A 22597-nucleotide genomic window follows, 5' to 3' on the forward strand; every position below is an offset into this window, starting at 1 on the left:
AATTTTACTAGTCAATTTCAATGAAATCATTAAAAATGGAATACGGATTAGTTTCATAGATGTTAATATGTAACAATCTGAAAATATTTTTTTAAAAAACACAACCCGAGTTTGGAAAAATTGCCTGGTCCTACTTTTGTGAGCCCTATTAATTAATACTATTATATCGGTACTTACATTATAATAAAATTGTTTGTTATTACTTTTCTTTATTTATTGATTTTCTTTTTTAAGAATTGGCAGTGTCATTGGTGGTATATGTATATTTGATAATAAACAATCATACTATTTTTAAGGTCCTTAATTTTTCAAGAAAATCCTTGATTTTTTTCAAAAGAAAGTCCTTAAATGTCCTTAATTTTTGCTTTGTTAAGCACGATTGTCATTATTTTTTTTAAGTCCTTATTTGAAAGTTAAATTGAATTCTGATCAATGATTTAAGTTGGCACAGCATTTTAGAAAGAAAAAAATAAATAAGCAAAAATATCAGATTATTTTCAATAAAAACCGTTTTCAGGTATGTTAACGATCTTATTTTCTGAATTTATTTTAATTGTTTTCAATATTTAGCCATAAATAACACTCTGCAAATTAATTTTTTGTATAATATATAAGTACATTTATAGTAAATACATATATAACATTAAAATTTTTTTTTATTGTGTTCCCACAATATGTAGAACCTCAATATAACAATATATCCCTCTACAACAATATATTTATTTGGTCCCCAAAATATTGTTGTAGCGAGGTTTTACTGTATTTGCAGCTACGTTAAAAGATCTTCAATTGAGAAGGATTACTGCATTGTTGAGGTTCTGTTTTTATCTCCTACATATCTAAAGTCTAAATATTTTGGAGACATATCTAGATTTTAGTATTGCTCGGATATATCCATCTGTACCTTCATGTTTGCATATTTTATTCAAAGTCTCTGCCACAAGTTTATCTCACCTTTCCACAGCCTGGGATTGGTACATAATAATTTTTAATTTATAATGTTGTTTAAAATTCTTTCTTGCATCTACACATTGATAACTCAATAAACTGTTTTGCATATCTTAAATTGAGTTGTTGGAAACCTGATAAAAATGATCTTTTTTTTTTTAGGTTTTGTTCATGACTTCCCTCCCCATTTCAGCTCACCTTCCCATGAACGCTGAAAAAGAATTTATTCTTCAGCCTGAACAATTACCATCTCTGGTCAACCCCATTGAAGATAAACTTGGTATTATCTTTTTATCTGATGTTGCTCATTTGACCTAATAAATATCTAATTGATATGTAGTTTGTATAAAGTAAGAACTCCCCTGGCAATTCGTCTGGACCTGTGTTGGTGACTATGATACCGAGGTATAACTATTTCAAGTATGGGTGTGGGGTCACTGTTTAGGAGAGGTTTTAGCTCGAGTCGCGAGAGAAAGGGAATATTTTTCTTCATTCTATTATGTTAGCCCTAGAGTGAAGCGAAGTTACCTTGTTCCAGATGAGCTATTCTTGTTTCCATAGCAGCAGATGGCCTCAGACTTTGTGGCGAGGGGAGTTCTTACCCTAGGCAAACTATACTTGCTACCTATTTTGTTCTTGGGTGACTATGATGTCTCTTTTAAGCTAAAAAAGTGTCTAAAAACTTACTTTTTTAAAAAGTAGTGACTTTTTACAGATTTAGGCAACTATTTCCTCATATATTGTGGTATACAGAGATGATTGTGCTCCAGAAAAAATTCGGATTTTTTGCTAACTAGGATCCAGAAACTTCTGGAAATGCAAGGTCCGGAGGTTTCGAGAAATCGACATTTATGTTTAAAAATTTGTGTATATTTTATTTAAAAATATTAGAATTTGAATTTATGCTTGGCAACTCTTTCATTTGTAAATATTTTTTCTGGTAGAATAATAAATGTAATTAGAAATAAAAGTAAACTTATACATAATTATTAATTTAAATTATGCTGCATAAAGACATTAATTTTTTGAAATGTGTCTTTAATGATTCTACTCAAGAAATTTTCAGGATTTTTGAGTTGAGCTCACAATCATCCCTGGGTATATAAATATAATAAGCGAATGATTTTTTGGCACTTTTCCTTTTTTTCTTGTAATTTTTAAAGAAAAAGGATCTAGTTTTTTGAACGATTTAACAAGTGAATATTCCTATTTATATTCACGTGTTTGAAAAATCAAACATCATGATACACATATTCATTCAATTTCAAAGCATTGCTGAGTGAAAAGAATAAGTTTCGTTTCTGATCTTCTCATGATTCAAAACATACTCATCACATAAATTCAATATTCATACAGACAATAAATAAAAGGAATTTTCAAATTTTTTTTATTATTTTCCTGAAGATAAAGATTTTTTACTGAATAATCCATATCTGTGTAAAGAATCTGAATCTATATTAGCAATATTGTTATAAAATTATTTTACTAATATAGATCTAATATTTTTATTTCTTAAAATGATATAGTTTATAATTTTGATTTTTATTCAATTAAGCTTTAATATGTAAATATCAAAATTTCGTAAAATGAGATAATAAAGAAGTTAATCAGTTTTTTATCATAAAATTGGAGTTTATAATATCTTAAATGCAACAAGTGATAGCAATCAATACTTATACTCGTACATACACATTTTTCTTACCATAGACCAAACTATAATGGATTTTGTGTTTACCTTTTAAAGGTTCGGATACGTCTCTCCAGCCCAACGTGAACTTTGTTCTATATATCCCTTCTAGACATCAGTCTCTACTCAGAATATCAGATAGTGAGGGTGAGTCTCTAGATTTTTTATTTTTATTATCAAGAAAATTGGATTTTTTTCATTTAATCAATTTTTTCTAAAGAATTTTATGCACTTATTCCCTGTGGCAGAATTTTTTCAAGCTATCTGCAACAAAACTCTTTCATCTCTAGTACTAATATCTTTCTGCAAGATACTTTTAATAATAACAAACATATATGATACTAATTTAAAGTAACAAAAGAGGTGTGCTTATAAAAACAAAATCTATATAATTTTTTTTTAAATTGCACACGTAATAATTTTTTATTCTAATATTACGGGTGATATTCTCACGTTTTGTTGGGGTGGAACGCACGAATCATTTCCTTCTTGGCATTTTGTTAATAATCATCACAATAAAAAACATAATTAAAAATCATGAAATCCATAGTGGTAATTGCCGAAAAAAAGATCAACAATAAAATCACGTGAATCAGACTGCTCAAAATCTGTGTTTTGTTTCGAAATTAGGTTGTTGTGATAAGTAATAAATAATATCGTATAAAAAATATCAGATTTTTAAACTATAGAGAAATCACTAGCAATAACTGCCAAAAATTCGGTAAAATTATTGCCTGAAGGAGTAAACATTCAAATGCACGATTCAAACTTTCCATTTTGTTTGAAATGTATTGTGATATTTAAAAATCACATGAAAATCAATATTAACAAATGCCGAAAATACAATCGAAACATTGTATCGATTTATGATACTATTGGTGTAAATTGATCACATCTAAAAATAATTATCTAATTGCAGCATTCAAATATTACATTAATGTTACGTTGATTAGGTAATTTTACGAGGATTTTGGTGTAAATTTCTGTAGATAAGAAAAGTAATATTTTTTACTTTTTAAAAGAAAAATCTTTCTGTGTGAAGGTGTAACGTTCTGCGGCAATGTTGCCGTGTCGCTCTGAATCTGCCACATAGCACTTACCAACCAAAACTCAGATAAAATGTATAAATAATACTTAATGTTGCATAGCTGTCTACTCTACTGGATTTTGCCTGTTTCTCCTGGTCTACTGTCTTAGTAAAAATTCTCCTGGTTTTTGTACATTTTTAAAAATTCCCTAAACTTGTGTAAGTTTCCTGAAAAATTCCCTGAACTTTTGCACAGATTATTGCTTGCTTGAATATTTAAATAAGTGTTATTAATACATAATGAAGCGAGTCTCGTTTTTAAAATTCCGTTTAATAATTCCGTTCCTTTTGTTGTAAAATTTTGAGTTTATTTTTATTCAAAACTCTCTTTTTTAATGAATAAATATCTTTTAACAATCTTTGATAAATTAAATGCCTATTGTTATTCTAAATTATGAGTAAACATAATGCATAACATTTCAAGTTCATTTAATGTTAATCATGACTAGAATATATCATAGTTTTTCTATTTTGATGACTGTAAAAATCCTTAGAATTCCCCATGTGTAAAATTATCTAGTACATTTAGCAGCAATTATCATGAAATTTATAATATTTCGTGAAATCTACTGGATTTTTTTCCCCATCCATTTTGGCAGCTATGATATTATTTAAAAACTATATTATAATTTTCTCTAGCTCGCAATGCAATAAATAATTTTCTTTACCTAAAATTATATTTTAAATAATAGAATGGACGAGAGTGTACACTGACAGCTCAAAAATACAAGACAGCACCGGATCAGGAGTACACAGTGAGCTCTTTTCTCACGGCGCCCCTGTGGGAAACTATATATCAAATTTTGATGCAGAGATCTTTGCTATATCGATAGCCCTGGAAAACCTTAAGAATAAGATCAATTACTTCACTAAAGCAGTAATCCTTCTCGACTCTAAGGCAGGTATCCAGGCAGTTGCCATAAACCATGATTCAAATACTCAAACTGTTTCAGACATTTGAGATAATTTGATTTTTCTCGAGAATGCCAACAAAATTATTATGTTCCAGTGGATCCCTTCGCATGTGGGAATCAATGGCAATGAAAAGGCAGACCAACTAGCCAAGAAAGGGACACTCAAACCACAATGTAATAAACCAATTCCACCAGACTCCCTTAAAAAGCAATTTTCCGAGAAACTTATGACCAACCTAAAGCGCAACCAAGCAGTAAAATCCACCAAAAAACCCTGGGCTAACATCCAAAACAGTTGGAAGATATTTTGTCACAGTCCTCGTAATAAGGCTGTGGCAAACTTCAGACTCTCAACAGGCCATGACTGCTTGGCAGAGCACCTCAACAGAATAGGTATCCTTCCATCTAGTGAGTGCAAAATCTGCAATTCGGGAACCATGAACTCAGACCACTTGCTTGTATGCCCTTTACTGGACAAACAATCCCAAGAGCGGGGTGATCTCTGTAAACTTTACTGGGATGCCAGAGATCACATGAACCCTCTCTAAAGACTACTCCTCATTCTTCACTGTATATATATATATATTTTCTTACTTTAATTTTATCTATGTGTTCTTTTTGTGTTAATATGCATTTGTCATGTGTTTTCTTTGTTTGTTTATGTAATTTTGTTCCTTTTTACTCCTTGTTTATGTCCACTTAATGCTGAACATTGTATATGGATTAATATTTCCTATAAAGCCATATGTAACAACATATTGTAAATAATTACTGCAAACTTATTACTAAAAAATTGAAATCATAGTTTTTGTTTAAGCTCAGCACCTAACACGATTGGGAATTCGTAAAGGTAAAGACTAATTTTAATTAAATATCAAACGAAGAGTATTTTAATTTAGATTATGAAAGATAAAAAAAATCACTTATTCTTTATTGCTCTTGGCATCTTCTTTATTGTTTATATGCACATACAGCATATTTAATAAGTTTTTAAAGTATCAGTCTCTAAATAAGTATAAAACTAAATGGGTATGTGTGAGAAAATGCGTTTGGAAAATTTGTTTATTAAATAGCAAATCATTTCATGCATTGTTAAAAGAAAACTATAATGTTAAAAGTATCATCTTACTTTTATCCATGTTCATTATTTTTTTATAATCACTGTAATTTTTTTTATTTTTTAAATGTTGATTGATCATCATTTGATTTTTTTAAATTAATCATTAAATCAAAAATGTTTGCATAAATATATTCTAGTGTGATTCTTTTTTAAGTCTGATTCCCTTGATAACGGAGGTTTTATCTGAAGAAATAAAACAAGGCAAGGGTGAATTATGTTTCGAAATAGACTAATAAATAACATTAGAGACAAGTTGATAAAAGTAATGCCAAACTGTTTAATTTCCATAAGCTGTATGTAGAATAATTTGCTGGTAATAAACTAAGTATATTTCAATTATACCCAATTAGTTTTATGCTTATTTAAATACTTTAAGTGCTTTCAAATGTATTAAATATGTTGTTAGTGTTTACCAATATTGAGAAAAAACTTGTACTGCCCAAAGAAACTTACAATTGTTTTTTCTTTGCATTCTGATTTAAACTAATTTACACTTGATTGGATATCTAACAGACAAAGTGCCCCTCTGTCTTTGAAATTTCATGATGTTTAGGTTTAACAAAATTAACTGTGTTTTTATTGATTCATTGATTAGTTTGTAGTTATTGAATAAGAATTTTTAAAACATTTAGTGAGAAATATCTATTATTTTAGCTACATTATTTTTTTTAATAATATTAATTGGTGTTAATATATTTTATCAGATGATTTGGCTGATAAATATAAAAAGAATTAAAACAAAAACTTGATTTAAATAAAAAAAATTAATTTAAACAAAAAAAAATCGAATTTAAGTCAAATAAATCTGATTATTATTGTTATTATTTAAATCAAATAAATCTGATTATTGACAACTTTGCAAACCCTAGATTTCAGACAGTAAATTGTGTCATAGATTTCGGTCCACAGAGCAAAATGTAACTTAAAGCAAAAAAAAAAGAGGAAAAAAGCATTAAAATTGTAATAACTTTCAACAAATTGGAATTTTGGAAGAAGAAAAAAAACTTTGTTCATAAACAAGTATGGCTCTTTCTGCTTACCAAATTTCAACTCAGAAGTTCTATTCCTGTGGTCTGTTGAGCCACCCACATAGTATTTTTTCCTTCAAGTTTAACATTTAAAATTCTGAAACTAATTTTCGAATGCTAATTTTTTTTTATTCTTTCATATTCCTTGTACATTTACCTGTATTCACCTGCGTAATTTCAAGTTTCTAAATTGTTTAGTTTTTGCGCAACAAAACAAATGTAACATTAAGTTTAACGCCCAAAACAGTGGCCCTTTCGATTTTTTAATATAGAGAGAGAATTGAGTGAAGCCCTCTCCAAATGCTGTTCTGGTCTTCTAAATGGTAAATAATAAATGTTTCAATATTTGTAATAATATTTTTGAACAATTCTGTGTATCATTTTCCGTGCCTTGCTACTAAAAACAGGTTTATGATATCAAGGTTCCCACGAGTCTAGGGAAAACTTGGAATTCTCAGGGAATTTTATTTTAACTTTAAAAAGCAGGGAATAGTCAGGAAAGAGGGCAATTTTTTACAAAAACCTGGTAACTTCTTGTATCATGCCTGGAAAATGACCAGTCTTAGAATTGTCATTAACAGTAATCAGTTATTGAGTTTCAAGTTCAATAATTCCAGTGTCTATTACAATTATATGTTGTAAAAATTTCTTATTTTAGTGAAACTGGCATGTTTTTATTACAGCTATCTGATGTATATGAAGTTATTGCATATTATGTATATTTCAGGAAAGGCTCTTCCTTCCAATGCTTTTCTTTTGCCCCAGTGGGGAGGCTTCATGATCTATAACCCTTATTTGCCTGAGAATTCATCTTTACCCTACACCCTGCACATTGATATGTCAAGTGTCATGAACGTCTTCTTGAGCCAGTTTCGTCTCTTACTCGGCTTGCTCAATGTTGTAAGTCTAGTTCATTTCGTTTATTAATTTTTAAAAGTCTGAATAGGTATTAGCTTTTAAAAACTTTATCTAAAGAAAGTTACCTATCTGAGGAAAGCAGACAGTATAAAAATAGGGGGTGTCAGGAAAATTTCAAATTGCCTAAAAAAAGTTGAATAAATCTGAAATGCATTGCTGCCGACTCTACTGGATTTTCCTGTAGGTTACTAGATTTTGCTAGTTTCTACTGGTATAGTAAAAATTCTTCTGGTTTTTTTACATTTTAATAAATCACCTAAAATTGAGTAAGTTTCCTAAAAAAAATCCCTGTTGAAATAGAACTTTTGTGCAGGTTATTGCTTGCTTCAATATTTAAATAAGTATTACTTATACATAATGAGGCATACCATTTATAAAAATCAGTTTAAAACTTTTATCTTTATTCGGAACTCCCTTTTTAAATTAATTAAAAAATCTTTTAACTTTATTTGATCATTTAAATGCCTATTACTATTCAAAATTGTGAGTAAACATTATGCTTAAAAATTTCAAGGTCATTTAATGTTAATCGTATTTGGAAAATATTACAGTTTTCCTATTTTAATGACTATAAAAATCCATAAAATTCCCTTTGTGTAAAATATTTAGTACATTTTGCAACAATTATAATGAAGTTGATATTATTTCATAAAATCTACTGGATTTTTTCCTATCCATGTTGGCAGCTATGGGATGGGAAAGTTTAGACTTTTATAAAAGGGAAAAAAAGGGATTATTGAAATTCCATAAAAAGGGGAACATTTCCAAAGTCTGAAATAAAAATATTTTAAATTTTTTGTCAAATGTCAAACACGGGAAAAAATTGCCTCTTTTCATTCAATTCCTTCCTTTTGTGTGTCATCCTAGTATCATTTTTTAACATTTGTGAGCTATATATTTGTTAGTTGAATTATTAATTGAGTTAATTAATTATGAGATAGTAAAACTACATAGAATATATCTTGGCTTGTGGAAATAAATTCAACAAAATGGTAGTCTGCAAAACTGCTGAATCCCATGGTGTATAAAAAGTACTTAAGGTGCTTATTTTCAATTTTCGTTTTTTAAAAGCTTTTAAAGCTGCCTTTTTTCACTGGGTGTCTTTAAGAAGTGCTTAATTTTCCCTTTTCGAAAGTGAGATTTTTTTTCTTCTTCTTAACCGTCTCGATTTTCACCACATATTATGCAAAAGCGTGCTTTTCACATTGTTGTATTCAATGTTTTCACAATTTATTCAACCACAATCTATATCGGCGTACCATCAGGCCATAGAGTATGAAAGCACCATAGAGTATGAATCATTTTATATGTTTGATGAAATACTTGTCAGTTAATATATCTACTGAGCAGGGCTCGGTGAGATTATTGCACTCTTATGTGCAATTCTGCTACATTTTGCAAGATAATCTCAATTTCAGACTTCATTTTCCATCCTCTGATATGGAACCAAAAAAGTTACTAATCATTTCATAATAGCTAATATAATCAAGAAAGAGTTCTTTGTTATGATCATGTAGAGTCTTTGAAAATTATTTAGCATTTTTTTAATGTATATAGTGCTTAAAACTATTTTTTGAGTGCTTGAAAAGTACTTCAAAGATGCTTATTTTTTGTTGAAAGATTTGGCTTCTCTCCCTAAAATCAGTTTTAAAAAAAAGGGGGAAAAATTTTTCTCTTAATGTTGAAAAATTTACATTTTTACATTAAAACTCATAATGTAAGAATTTGTTTGTCGAGAGAAAACTTCAACATTTCTTCTTTGACCTGGATAATCTTTAGGTCGAAAGAGGGCAGCGAAGGGACATGTTTTCCCCATGGGTGCTCGAAAGAATTGGTGGTTTTCAGATTCTAATTTACTGGCTGATAATTTGAAGTCCTAAACGCAAACCCTGTTTATTGTATTTTGTGCTCTCACAATTTAACAACTTCAGGTTATATCGTAAATTTTAGTTTAGATAAAAGGGGTTATTACCTCAAGTATTGATTGTATATATGTATGTTTATGTATATTTATAAGTAAAAAACATTTTCTCTTTTCAGGGTGATCTTAACAACGAATCCTTTTTAGAACTGACTGGACCAATTATTCGTGAATGGGTAAGATTATACAATCCTGTGATTCACCCGCTAATTCACAGGATTCCGTGAATCTCAAAACCATTGATTTCCACCAATGAATAATTTATATTCAGGGTATCCGTGCACCTGCAGGGTGGCCACCCACCTGGAAAACCTTGATAACCTGGAATTATCTGGGAATTTTTTTATGCTGGAAAAAACCTGGAAAAGTCAGGGAAATTTGGATAAAAACCTGGAAAAATCAGGGAATTTCAAGGAAAAGCTGGAATTTTTCTCTTAATTTGAATTATTTTACCATCCGTTACATCCACTTTATTTAGATGTAAATTTATCGTAAAAAAGTTGAAAATATCATCAACTCAGCAATACTTTTCTTCCTTTTCTGACACTTAAGTAAAAAAATTTCAAATTAATTATGTATCATTTTTTACAAGCAACTGCATAGAATTTTTTATTCAAACGTCAGCTTCAAGTCAAGTTTGCATTTAAATAACAAAGAAATTCATAGAGTTTAGACAATTTGTAAATTAGTAATCATTTTTTGCTTTCGTGTGATTAACATCCAACAGCAACAATTTAATCCATTTAATTTGAACTTATAATAATCAATTTTTATAAAACAAATTGTTTTTTGATAGGTTATGATATACTAAATTTTTAATGTAAAAATTTGATGATTATAAACTTTTGTTTTACAATATAGTTTTTCTAAGAAATTAATGTTCATTTTTTTTCTTTCCGACACCATGGAATTGTCCAGATTTAAAAACAAAAACAATTAAATCTAAACTAGGAAATCATGTTAGATTGGAATCCTTAATATATTCTAATTTCTAATGAGAAAAAAAGAATCAAATTTAAAGAATTTTATCTAGTTTTTTTTTTTTCTATAGAATATGCAACAAGAAACTTGACTATTTTTCCTTTATGAATACTGAATATCTCTTTAAATAATAGTGGTAATTCGAAACAAGCAACATTATTTAAACATTTGACTTATGATATTGTTTTAAAGAAAATTATATCAATGAATTTTATAAATAGCACTGTTTGGATGAAATACAGTATAAAATGGAACAATATTGAAATGTAAATAAATATTAAAATTTATTTGTTTCTAATCACCTGGAATTATTTTCTTTTGCTTATATAAATGTATTAAACAGTACTTATCCAAGATTGTTTTGGGTCATTGCTATTTGATAAATTTTGTGCAAAAATTATTTAACACTTAAAAAAATTTTTTTATTCATTAAAAGCGTTATTTTCTGCAAGCTGAACATATTGTTTCCTCCACATCTTTTCAAAATGATGTAGTATTTCATTTAAAAAGTTATTTTTTTAATACACTATTGACTAATACACTAATATTGACACTTTTCTTGTACCTACACTACACTTTAGCAAAGAAAAAAAAACACGCTGACCTGGAAATTTTCAGATTATTACTGGAAAACCTGGAAAATTTGAAACCTGATTTGAGTGGCCACCCTGACCTGGAAAATCATGAATTTTGGTATTGAACAAAATTTGTCATGATTTTAACTATTTTTTTAAAAAAAATCATGGATTTAGGTCGCCAAAAAATTTTATTTTTAACATGGAATCCCCCCCCCCCCAAATTTCACGCTGTTCTGAATGTCTGAATTTATAACAAAATCCCCACTCAAAGTCATATTTTATTGAAATATAATATGTTTTTATCATTTCTTTAAAAATTATGGTATTCTTTCAAATAATGAAAGAAAAAACATCATTTCTAGAGCAAAGTATCTTTTAAACTTCTATGATTTCAGAATTATTATTATTATTATTTATTTTTTTAATTTTATCAATTTAAAATTCTAGCTGAAACAAACCAGTCATTGGCAAATTTTTTAAAATTCCAAAATGAAAACAGAAAAATCAGGAGTATTTCTTTCCTTTCTGGTGAACAAGAAAAGTTTCTTTAGAATATAATTCTGCAGAAAAAAAATTCTTTGCTCAGCTGTTATTTTTTCAGCTATTTTATTTCTTCAATACTTTTTTTTACTCCGTTTTTTGAATTTAAAATCAATAAATATGCAAAGTATAACAGTTTTGGTTATACCTATCATTTCAATTAATGTTATTATAATGCTTTTTGAGTTTATTATTATGTTTTTGTTGTCGGAGAAAATAGTAACTTCAATAAGTCATGAAAACTTCTTGGAATTAGTCATGGGAAGTCATGAATTTGAAAATCTAAAATGTAGCAGATACCCTGTATATTCCAAACAAAGTTTTCTCAGAGTTCCCCTAATCTAAAATTTAAATTTTGTCACTTATGCAAAATCTCGTTAATGAGACATTTATTCCCTCTTTACCAGCCTTAATTAATTGGTGCTGACAATATTTTAGAAACCAAAAACTTGATTTCTCTGAATAAACATGCCTATTTTTTGATGGATTCCTATTTCTGGTTCTCAAAATATAGATGAAATTTATTTTTTGAGATAGCTTGAAATTTAAATCTTATTAAAGGGTAACTTTAATGAAAACAAAACTTTATATGTTTGACAATTTCTGTTATGATATTTAGGATTCATCAAGTTTGTTGCAGTTTTAAGTTGATATTATTTTATTGCATGCTTGCTCATGAAGGGCCTAGTAACAATAATGATTGTGTCCTTCTAATTTAACCTAACTCAGAAGACTAATGTTTATAGAAGCAAATCATAAATCATTTATGGAAACAAATTTGTCATTGTGAAGTATCTATTTTCTATTAATATTAGATTATTGAATGTACATTTATTGAAGGAAGTTTCACTTTCTCTGAGTATTTAGAGCGAGAAAAAATTATGCCAATTATTTTTATAATCTATGCAAATTAGCTCATATTTAATTTCAGTGGAATTTTTATAAAAATGTTTTTTAAGAAAATGATTTTGTATTTTAAACGAATTTAAGTCAATCATTTGAGTATTTGTGTACTTTTTTAAGCTATGTATATTAATTCCATAAATTGAAACAAAACATTAATTTCATAATTGAGTAGTAACATTTTATGTTATAAATGGCATGAAATATATTACCGGAAATTTGATTTGTAGATTTTATTATTTATTCGTATACATCAATCCTATTACGTAAAGTAACTCTCATGCCCAGAAAACACTAATCTTTGTTGACAGGGTTTTTGCTGTCCTAAAAAAGTGCTAAAATTTTTTCCCAACTTTTTTAGGGCCTAAAAAGTGCTAAAATTTCTTCTGAGTGCTAAAAAAGTGCGAAATATTTTTTATTTTGGCGTTTTGAAAATTTTTTCAGCGATCGGATTCCTAAAACCGGTTTCCCTAAATCCTAAAATTTTGCTGCCTCCATCTTTTTAGAAGATTCTTGGGCTTTGGGGAAAGAAGTTCTTCTGAGAATTTATGGGCTTTAAAAGTTGTAGAAAGCTACTACTCCTACATTTCTTCCAAAGACACTTGCAAATTATTTAGTACAATGTTTCCAGACAGTTCAATAGCATGTCATTTCGCCTGCAGTGAATCTAAGTGTGCATATCTCTGTCATTTTGAACTTACACCTCATTTTAGCATGCTACTTCTGAAAGCATTGATAATGCTAAGTTTTATACATTTCTTTTTTATGAGTCTTTGAACAAAGCGACACAGCAGAAGCAGTTGGATATACATATCCACTTTTGGAACCCAGATAAGAACATTGTAGAGACGCGATACTTAACATCAGCTTTTGTGGGCCATTCTGCAGCAAATGACCTCTTAGCCTGCTTTTATGCATCAGTCAAAAATGTAGACCTGAAGAAATTATTGCAGATTTCTATAGACGGTCCTGCTGTCAATTGGAAGTTTTATAATAATATTCAAGAAGATATGTTAAAAGAACATGGTGTTCAATGCAATGCAATAGGAAGTTGTGGGCTTCATATTTTAAATAACTCATTCTACAAAGGTGAATCTGAAACAGAATGGCTCATTGGTTCCATCCTGAGCTCAATTTTCTATCTTTTTAAAGATTCACCCACAAGAAAAGAAGATTTTATTAATCAATCAACTGAGAACAAATTACCACTAAAATTTTGTAACCACCGTTGCAGCTGAAAGAGCAATATTGCTTTGGAATGATCTGAAATCTTATGTGAAAAATGTTGGCAAGTTTAGAAAAGGGAACTAGTTTCACCATTTTTGAAACTGTATCAAGCAGATCGGCCACTTTTACCATTTTTGCTGCAGATATCCAGGATTTGGTATTACATAGTGTGCAGTTATATATCATTCTGAAGCCAGAATCTATAGAAAATTTAAATTCTCTAGTGAAACTGTGCCATTTTAATTTTTGTGATGAAAAGAATTATGTCTCTCTGACAAAAATCTGTGTAGATTTTAAAGGTGACCAAATTTTAAATCAGCTGTTGGACTCAAAAGTTATTTCTGACCGGGATCATGTGAATATAAAGAAAGATTGCAGAAAGTTTATCACCAAAATGTTAGAAACTTTACTAGAGAAATGTCCAATAAACTATTCTGTTGTAAGAAATGTTGCTTGCATCAATCCAAAATTAATGTCAGAAAACCCAAAGCAAGTGTGTTCTAAAAATGAGAAACATATTAAATTACTTAAGTCAAAAAAAGAAAATTGAGGAAAAAGATTATGACATACAAAATTAAGCTGCAATTTGCATCATGTATAGATTAATTATGTAATTTTTACTTCATGAATCGTGAAGCACTTTATTTGTATATTTTTAATATCATGTATAGATTAAGTATGTTATTTTTCTTTACATCAAGTGCTAATTTTTTTTTCTTTGCCCTAAAAAAGTCCTAATTTTTGTTGTTGAAATAATTGAGCAAGAACCCTGGTTGAGCCTAGAAAATTTAGTTTCCATCCTACATAATGATATTCTGTATAAAGTTGCTTAAATACCTGATATTTACACAGCTATTTATGGTTTTAAATCTTCTGTCAAACAAAATTAGATAACTATTATGACAAAAAAAATTACTATTACTGTATATAACAAAAAATGTATTAGAAACTGTTTGCAAAGAAATAATTAAATTTGTTGTTGTGTTGATGTTGACTGAATTTTTTTTCTTTAGCACCCTATTATTTTCATGTAAAATATATGTTTTGCATGTATTGTATTAACTTTTTTGGGGTATTGTGTGACTAAAATTTAATTAGTTCTATAAGTCCTTGAAGCGAATGCCATACCACAAGAAAAAAAATTTCTTCACAAATTTACTTTCTACTTTATTGCTAATTTAAAAGAAAGAAAAAGTAAGTTCACTCAAAAGTTAAGTTTCAATTGCTGAAAAAAAAGACTTCAAAATATTAAAATGCTAAGTTATCGTCTCATTATTTATTTTCATTTGTATTTTCTTTTCAGTATTTGAAAGGCCTACTCTAGGTTTTTCTGAACTCACTTTAAATTAGTAATGAAAGAGAATTTGAGAGGAAAATTTTTCTTCTGCGGTATGGTATCCTCTGAACTTAAATTATAAAAATGGGACTTTAAAATAATAACATATTATTTTTAATGGGAACTTACAATATTAAATGATTAATTAAGAGAGTGCTTTTTTATGAATAAATCTTATATTTTAATAAAATAAATACGTTTGCATATTAAAAAATTGACATATTTTCTTTTTAAGGAGAAAGATTTTTTGTTGCGCAAAAATGTTCAGGAGCAGATATCTTCATCAATGTCCTCACTTTCATCCTTAAGTCATTTGTTACGAAAAATAAGAAATATTGTCATTCATGATGATATTGGTCAAAAGGTGAGAGGAACATTTTTATGAGATATTATTCCTATGTAAAGAGTTTTTAGCAATTACAAAGGATTCTTAATTGTCCCATAAAAGGTTAGGTTATACTTTGTGCTTCGTAGAATAAAGCAAAAAAGAAAAACATGAATAAAGCAGAAATGAAATAAAGAAATGAACATATTATAGTTTCGGTTCTCTTAACAAGAGCCGAACCTATAGTATGTGTATTATTTTATCCTCGGTGACTTCAATTTTGAATTTCGATCACTGAAGATAAAATAATAGACATACTGTAGTTTCTGTTCCTTTTAAGAGAACCAAAACTATAGTATGTCCATTTCTGTACTTTATTCGTGCTTTATTAATGTTGTTTTTTTGCTTTATATTTAATTTTGCCAAATAAAAAGAAATATTTCTTTTATCTGCATTGTTTAATTTTAATTACCAGTGGGCATACATGAAGTCCGTGAGTACGAGATGGCCGTAACATCAGAACGTGGAAGCGGCGTCCCCTTATTTTCTCACGCCGACCCATTTTTGTTGGAAATATGATCAATTAACAATTCAAATCAGAAAGTTGAGCCTATTATTTTTTACCCACTTGTACAATAAATTGTGCAAAATGTTCACAAGTTTGTAATTGGCTGACAATGCCGAATCTTGATGTTTAAAGGCTAAGACTTGACTCGTATAGTTGCTTTTTTTCTCCTTTTGTTTTTTTCTAAATGGCACAATCAACATCAATCCTTGCTCTGTTTCTTAGTTACTTTACTAATCACGATATCGGCAAATAGAGCTGGGCTGAGATGATTTATTGCATCTAGGTTTATACAATACTCTTGTCTGGCCGGTCTCGATATGTGCTTCTGAAACTTGGATAATGACAAAACTGGAGGAGAGGAAAATTATATCGCAAAAACACCCTTTGGTCTTAGAAACTAAAAACTGGAAAACACTAGCAGGAAAAAGGTTAGCCTGGAAAAAACTTCTTGAGAAGTCCAAGGCCCATCCTGGGCTGTCGAGCGATTTATATTGATGGATGAATATTTGAGAGACAAATTTTGCAGAGTATACTCGATGGTGTAAATAGAAACAATACCTGAAGAAGGAGATTTAACTTTGAACTGTTCAAGGTTTATAAACAACCTGTTATTATTAAATACATAAAAATGAATTATAGTTTGTCTAAGCTAAGAACTCCCTCCCGCCACAAAGTCTGGTGCCATAGAAACAAGAATGGCGCATTTTAAGGAGGGTAGCTTCACTCCTACTTCAATAGACCCAAGAGATTTCCTTTCTCCCACCGACCCGAAACCACTTCAAAACAGGGACCCCGCACTCCTACTTGAAATAGTCATACCTTGTTGCCATAGTCATCGCAACAGGTCCAGACGAATCTTTAGAGGACTTCTTATTTCAGACAAACCATAGGTGGCCCATGTGACTCAAATGAGCGCTGACAATACAATAAAAGAGATATTGCATTTTAGACCTACTTGAACAAGAAAGCGGGGTGGGCCATGGTTAAGATCTGCTGATTCGGTAGAGTCTGATCTTGCGATTCTGTCATGTAAGTCAACGATAATCATACTAGTGCTGTTTTTCTTTTGTTTTAGGTACAATTTGCCCTCTCATCTACCAAAGAAAGTCTTCAACTTTTACATCATGGTTACTTAAAAGAAGGTTACAAAGCAGCTCAGGTTGCTTTTATTGATTCAGGTATTGAGTTTAAATTTGAATGCTCATACGCAGAAAAATATCTTCTTCAGATAAACATTGTTTGTGTTGCGGCATTAGAAATAGAATTGTTATCTTGCTTGCTTCCATTTAAGAGTGTTGTTCAAGGTGTTGGCCAAGAGAGAAAAACCCTTAGCTTAAGAGCCTTGAACTCAAAGCAATGCTATAATTTCAAACTAAATCATTTTGTCATGAAAAATGAACAAATCACTTAAATATTTTTAAAAAAACTATTAAATTTTTCCAAAAACTGCTAATTTTTTACCTTTTTGATTAAAATCAATTAATAATTCTAGATTTTCCCAAGTATTTATAACCACAGACAATGCAGCATTTGAAGTCAACCAAAGAAGAGGAATTTTAGTTAATCTGTAAAAAATCAGTGATATGACAGGAAATTTAATTAAATTTCCCAAAACTACCAGTAAATGTATTAATTTGAAGTACCTAAAACCCAATTTTTTTTTCTGAAACAATTGGTACAAATTTTGAAAACATTTTCTGTATTTTAATTTGGTCCAATTTATATCAATAAATAGGTACCTAATATTTTTTATTTTATTTATTTATAATTTTTTCTTTATTGATGCCTTTATATATAAATTGTATAAATTTATCTTAAAAAAAATAGTAATACTTTAAAAGAATATTTTTGGAAAAATATTGATTGTTTATTAGAAAATACTTTAATATCTGAATCAAAAGTTGTGCCTTTGGTACTAAAAGATCCATTTTTTATTGTAGAACCATCGTAGATCTATTTTTCATTCCCACATTGATTTAGGGTTACCCTTTTAGCTACCTTTGTTTTAAATAGCGATTGCATAAAATAAAATATTGTCTTTTATATCTTTATACTGCTATGTACCTCAATCTTTTAACGTAATATGTTTGCTGTATTTATATATTCTCCTTATAAGTTTTTAAAAATTTTTTTTTATTTTTCTTAACTTTAGTAGCGAATAAAAGTGTTTTGCAATATTATGTTTTATGTATGTAAGCTAAAGTACAGTGCTGAAAAATCAGTGAAATGTATGTCATCCATTAGGAAAATTGGGGAAATTTGATAAAATCAGTCTGAGAAGTTACTTCTGAGTCTTTTTGGTTTTATAAAATTGTGGTTTTTCTTCATACATTTCATGTTAGATATTTATAAATGAACATTATAAAACAGTCATGAATAACAGTTGCACTCTCAAGACAGTTTTAAGAAAATGTCATTTAATTTGCAGAGAAACTTTATTTCATGAGCGTTAAAGTTAACTTTTATATTTTTATTAACTTTGTTGATGTCAGAGCTTCTTATAAATTCACTGAGGAAACATGATGTAGTTGCTGTTGGTGTTATGTTTTTATAATACATTTGAATTCGCTTTTCACGAGCGCAAAGGGACTACAATATTTGCTCATTATAAGTTCTCATGAAAAAAGGGCTTGTGACAAAATCATAAGAATTCATTTAAGCCTTTCTAAATTTCAAATATATTACTACGTAACTTTATTTATCTTTTATTTCTGTACAGTTCAAAAGTAGTTACAGAGTGCGTAGTGTTTTTAAAAAGTGTTTAAAGGTGCTTATTTTTGATTTACCTTTTTTAAAAGCCCTTAAAGGTCCTTTTTTTTAATTCTAGGTTTGTAAAAAGTGCTTAATTTTCTATCTTTTAAAAAGATAATTTTTCTCTGCCCTGTTAATTGTTCTAACTCACAAGCAAAACATGATTTTCACAATTTTCTTCTCAATATTTATCAGAAACTAGTTGTTTTATCATGATTGTAAAGTTTTTGAAAATGTTTTTGAATTTTATGATTAATGACTTTAAACAATAAAAAGAAATTTCTTTCATTACTGCACAGATCCTAATAATGATTTTTTTAAAAGTGATTCTAAATATTTTTTGAGTGCATAAAAAGTATTATTTTTTGTTTAAAAATCTGGCTACGCAGCCTGAGTTAGTTAATTTGGTTTCTCACTCCAAAAACTGTTACTCAAGACTATGCTTCTGTATTATAACCAGGATGAAGATGCTGGAAAATATCCTTAAGCAAAACATAAAGAAAAAAGTCTAAAAGTAATCAAAAATTAATTTGAATTGAAAAATGATATCCTTAAAAATTTTCAAAAACTTGTTTTATATGAGCTTTTTAATAAGAAAAATTATANTTGCAGAACTTTACAGAACGTTCTTGCAGAAAGTTTTTTCTTTTGGAAAGTAAAGCATTTAGGTTTGCTTTTCTGCAGAAATTTACTGGTAAAATTTGAATCACACTTTTAAATAATCAATTTTGAAGCACTCAATTTATGCCAATATTGTAAATCCATTTTGATTGTATTTTCTGCTGTTATGGACATTGATTGGCTTTTAGATATCCTGATATATTACAGATGATATGGGGAATTCAAATTGCGCATTTGATCATTTACAGGATATTTAAAATTATATGAATCAATACTAAAAGTTTGCACTAATTTAAGAAGAAAAATGCTCTATTTTAAGAGGATTTTGCTTTTAAATTATTTTTTTAATCCCATTCAAATTTCATAAAAAATAATTTAAAAGAAGAGGAAAATCTAAATTTAAAAGAAGAGGAAAATCTAACAAGTTAAAAATGACTATTAATACAAAAAAAAATATATATATATATTAACATCTTAATCCTGATTGTAACTCTGGAACAGTTATTTTAATTTCTATTATTTCACAGGGTTCCTACAGGTCAGGGAGTACAGGAAAAACCTGGAATTGCCAGGGAATTTTATTTTAACTCTAAAAATCAGGAAAAGCTGCAATTTTTTTAACAAAAACCTGAAATATTCCCACTATATCATACATGGATAATAACCAGTCTTGAAATTGTCAGTAAAAGTAATCAGTTATTGAGATTCGAGTTAGATAATTCTTACATCTATTACAATTATTTGTTATAAAATTTTTACACTTTAGTCAAACTGAAATGTTCCCATCCTCTTTTAACAATATTTTTCTTCACAGAAAAGCTAATATTTTACATTACAAATAAAACAATCAAAGTTTTCTGATGAAAATTTGGTCTTGATTTTCATTGAAATTTACCTGGCATACCTGGAAAAGTCAAGAATTTTTTTATTTATTTTTTAATTGAGTGGGAACCCTGTGCCAGCCTATCTTCAAATCAAATTTAATTTAAATTTGGTCAAGTTTTTTAGGGGAAATCAACAAAATCAGAAAATTTTCTTAATTTATATAAATACGTGCAAGTATATGTTAATTAAAATGTTTGTGAGCTATATTTAGTATTAAAAAAATTATGAATAATTCTGAAATACATTCTGTTATAGATGAAGCATTTTATGATCCCTCTTTACTCCGATTGTTGTACTTCCCAGAAGATCAAAAGTAAGATTAATTTTTATGTTACTCCATTGTCGATGTTAATCTTCATTCAAATTTGAACTCTTTGTTCATTTCCGTAGACTCTTCTTTTTTACACTATTTAAAACTATTTATTGTTGTGTTGTTGAACTTATAATGCCTATCTGTAACAAGAAAATATAATTCATTGACAATTTAAATATTTTTTTAAGAGAAACAAAAATGAATTCATAATCATTTTAAAATTGTAGTAGTAAATTATTTACAAAATTTTTTTTCACCTTTATTAATTTAAGTCTATATTAATTTCCAGGAATCAGGGTAAATAAATACCTAAGTATATTATGATTTTTTTTTTGAAAATTTAGTGGTTTTTCTTTCAAGTTTTACAAAATTATATTTATTAAGCCACTACAATTAAGTTTTGCTTACATTGTCAGTAGTTAATGCATCACTTTAAAGAAAAATTCATTCAAATAAGCATGTAAATTTTAAATTTTTTTTTATTTATTTGAAAGTGGTTTAATTCTCCTGAAATTCAGATTTCTATTCATAACTTTCAATATTTTTAGTTTTGAATTAGATTTGCACAACCTGTGGCCAGCCAACTGTTGATGTGCTGTCTGCAAGAGCTTCTGAATGCAATGAAAAAAATAAATTTTTTTGAAAAGTACAAAATTTTAATCACACATTTCAGTTATCGCTTTCTGATGTACTCAATCTGCCCAGATTCTATCATGAATCTATATTGTTTTTTATCGCTTTTTCAACATTTATTGCTACGAAATTCTGCATAAGAAACTCAATATTTTTAATAAAATATTACAATACGCGAATTTCAAATTTAAACAATCGGTTTTAGACTCGCTTTATTGTTGCCAATTTCATCATAAATTCTTCTGACGTTTCAATTGTTAATTGTAAGCCATAAGTCGGATATTTAATTGATCACTTTTTGACATGTTTTATTTCTGACGATTTTGATTATTATAAGAGCAGTTATTGCTGCACTTTTTCATGTAATTTGGAAAACCCCTTATTTTTAATACAATAATATTATGACATGCAAGTTTTATATTGCACATTTAAATTATCGCTATTGGGCACACTTTGTTTTTGCTACTTTTTGAAGTTATTTTTCATTATTTTTACGTCCAAGTTATTTTTCATTATTTTAACAGCAGTTTTTAGGGTGCATTATCCAGTGGTTATAAAAATTCCAATTTGTAATATGATATGCAAATTTTAAATCATACATTTAGATAATTACTTATAGACACGCTTAATTCATACTATTTCATCATAATTTAAAGCAATATTTTTTCAATTATTACAATGTTTTTTCTCATGAATTTGACGAACCTGTTATTTTTATTAAGATTATATTACGACTTGCAAGTTATTAATCGTTTATTTAAATAATCACTTTTCAATACAATTAATTTGCGTACATTACATTGTAAATGTAAGTTATTTTTCCGTAATTTTTTTGGCAGTTAGCACCATGCATTTGCACATGGCATTTAGAATTCCGATATTTTAATACAGTGTTATTGCAGCAAGGAAAATTGGAATTGAAAATTACAAGGAAAATTAGAATTAAACTGCTCACTGTATGTAGTTTTGTTTAGAAACTTTTTGTAGCTTGGAGGATTTTTCAGAAGGAAAACGTTTCCTATTTAAAATTCATAAAACCATTAAAAATTCAAAAAATATAAGTAATGTCTGAAGTATAATGCCAAATAAAGATGGAATCTGATTTTGTACTACAATGATTTAATTTTTGGTTTTTGTTTAAATTCTGTAAATTTTCTTTTAAAATATATAATTTGATTTTATATTTCTTATTAAACCATAGGTATTTCGCTTAAATATTTTCAATCACAGCATTACAGTTTTTTATTTCATGTTTTAGAATTGATATTCCACCCCCGGTATTTATTTATGGGTATATATATATATATGTACAG

The 22597-nt window shown here is 28.3% G+C and overlaps 1 protein-coding gene across 2 annotated transcripts in view; it reads left to right on the forward strand.

Annotated features, from left to right (window-relative positions):
- LOC107447524 (phosphatidylinositol glycan anchor biosynthesis class S) overlaps nucleotides 1-22597 on the forward strand; it is a 47504-nt gene that overhangs the window by 19255 nt on the left and 5652 nt on the right. For both annotated transcript variants that reach the window (XM_021146476.3, XM_071182927.1), the window contains 7 exons: nucleotides 1111-1228; nucleotides 2693-2782; nucleotides 7512-7684; nucleotides 9743-9799; nucleotides 15424-15552; nucleotides 17157-17259; nucleotides 20594-20651. In XM_021146476.3, coding sequence (XP_021002135.2) covers nucleotides 1111-1228; nucleotides 2693-2782; nucleotides 7512-7684; nucleotides 9743-9799; nucleotides 15424-15552; nucleotides 17157-17259; nucleotides 20594-20651 — 728 coding nt within the window. The remainder of the gene's footprint in view (nucleotides 1-1110; nucleotides 1229-2692; nucleotides 2783-7511; nucleotides 7685-9742; nucleotides 9800-15423; nucleotides 15553-17156; nucleotides 17260-20593; nucleotides 20652-22597) is intronic.

This window comes from Parasteatoda tepidariorum, chromosome 7, assembly GCF_043381705.1.
Source record: "Parasteatoda tepidariorum isolate YZ-2023 chromosome 7, CAS_Ptep_4.0, whole genome shotgun sequence".
Classification (NCBI taxonomy): domain Eukaryota; kingdom Metazoa; phylum Arthropoda; class Arachnida; order Araneae; family Theridiidae; genus Parasteatoda; species Parasteatoda tepidariorum.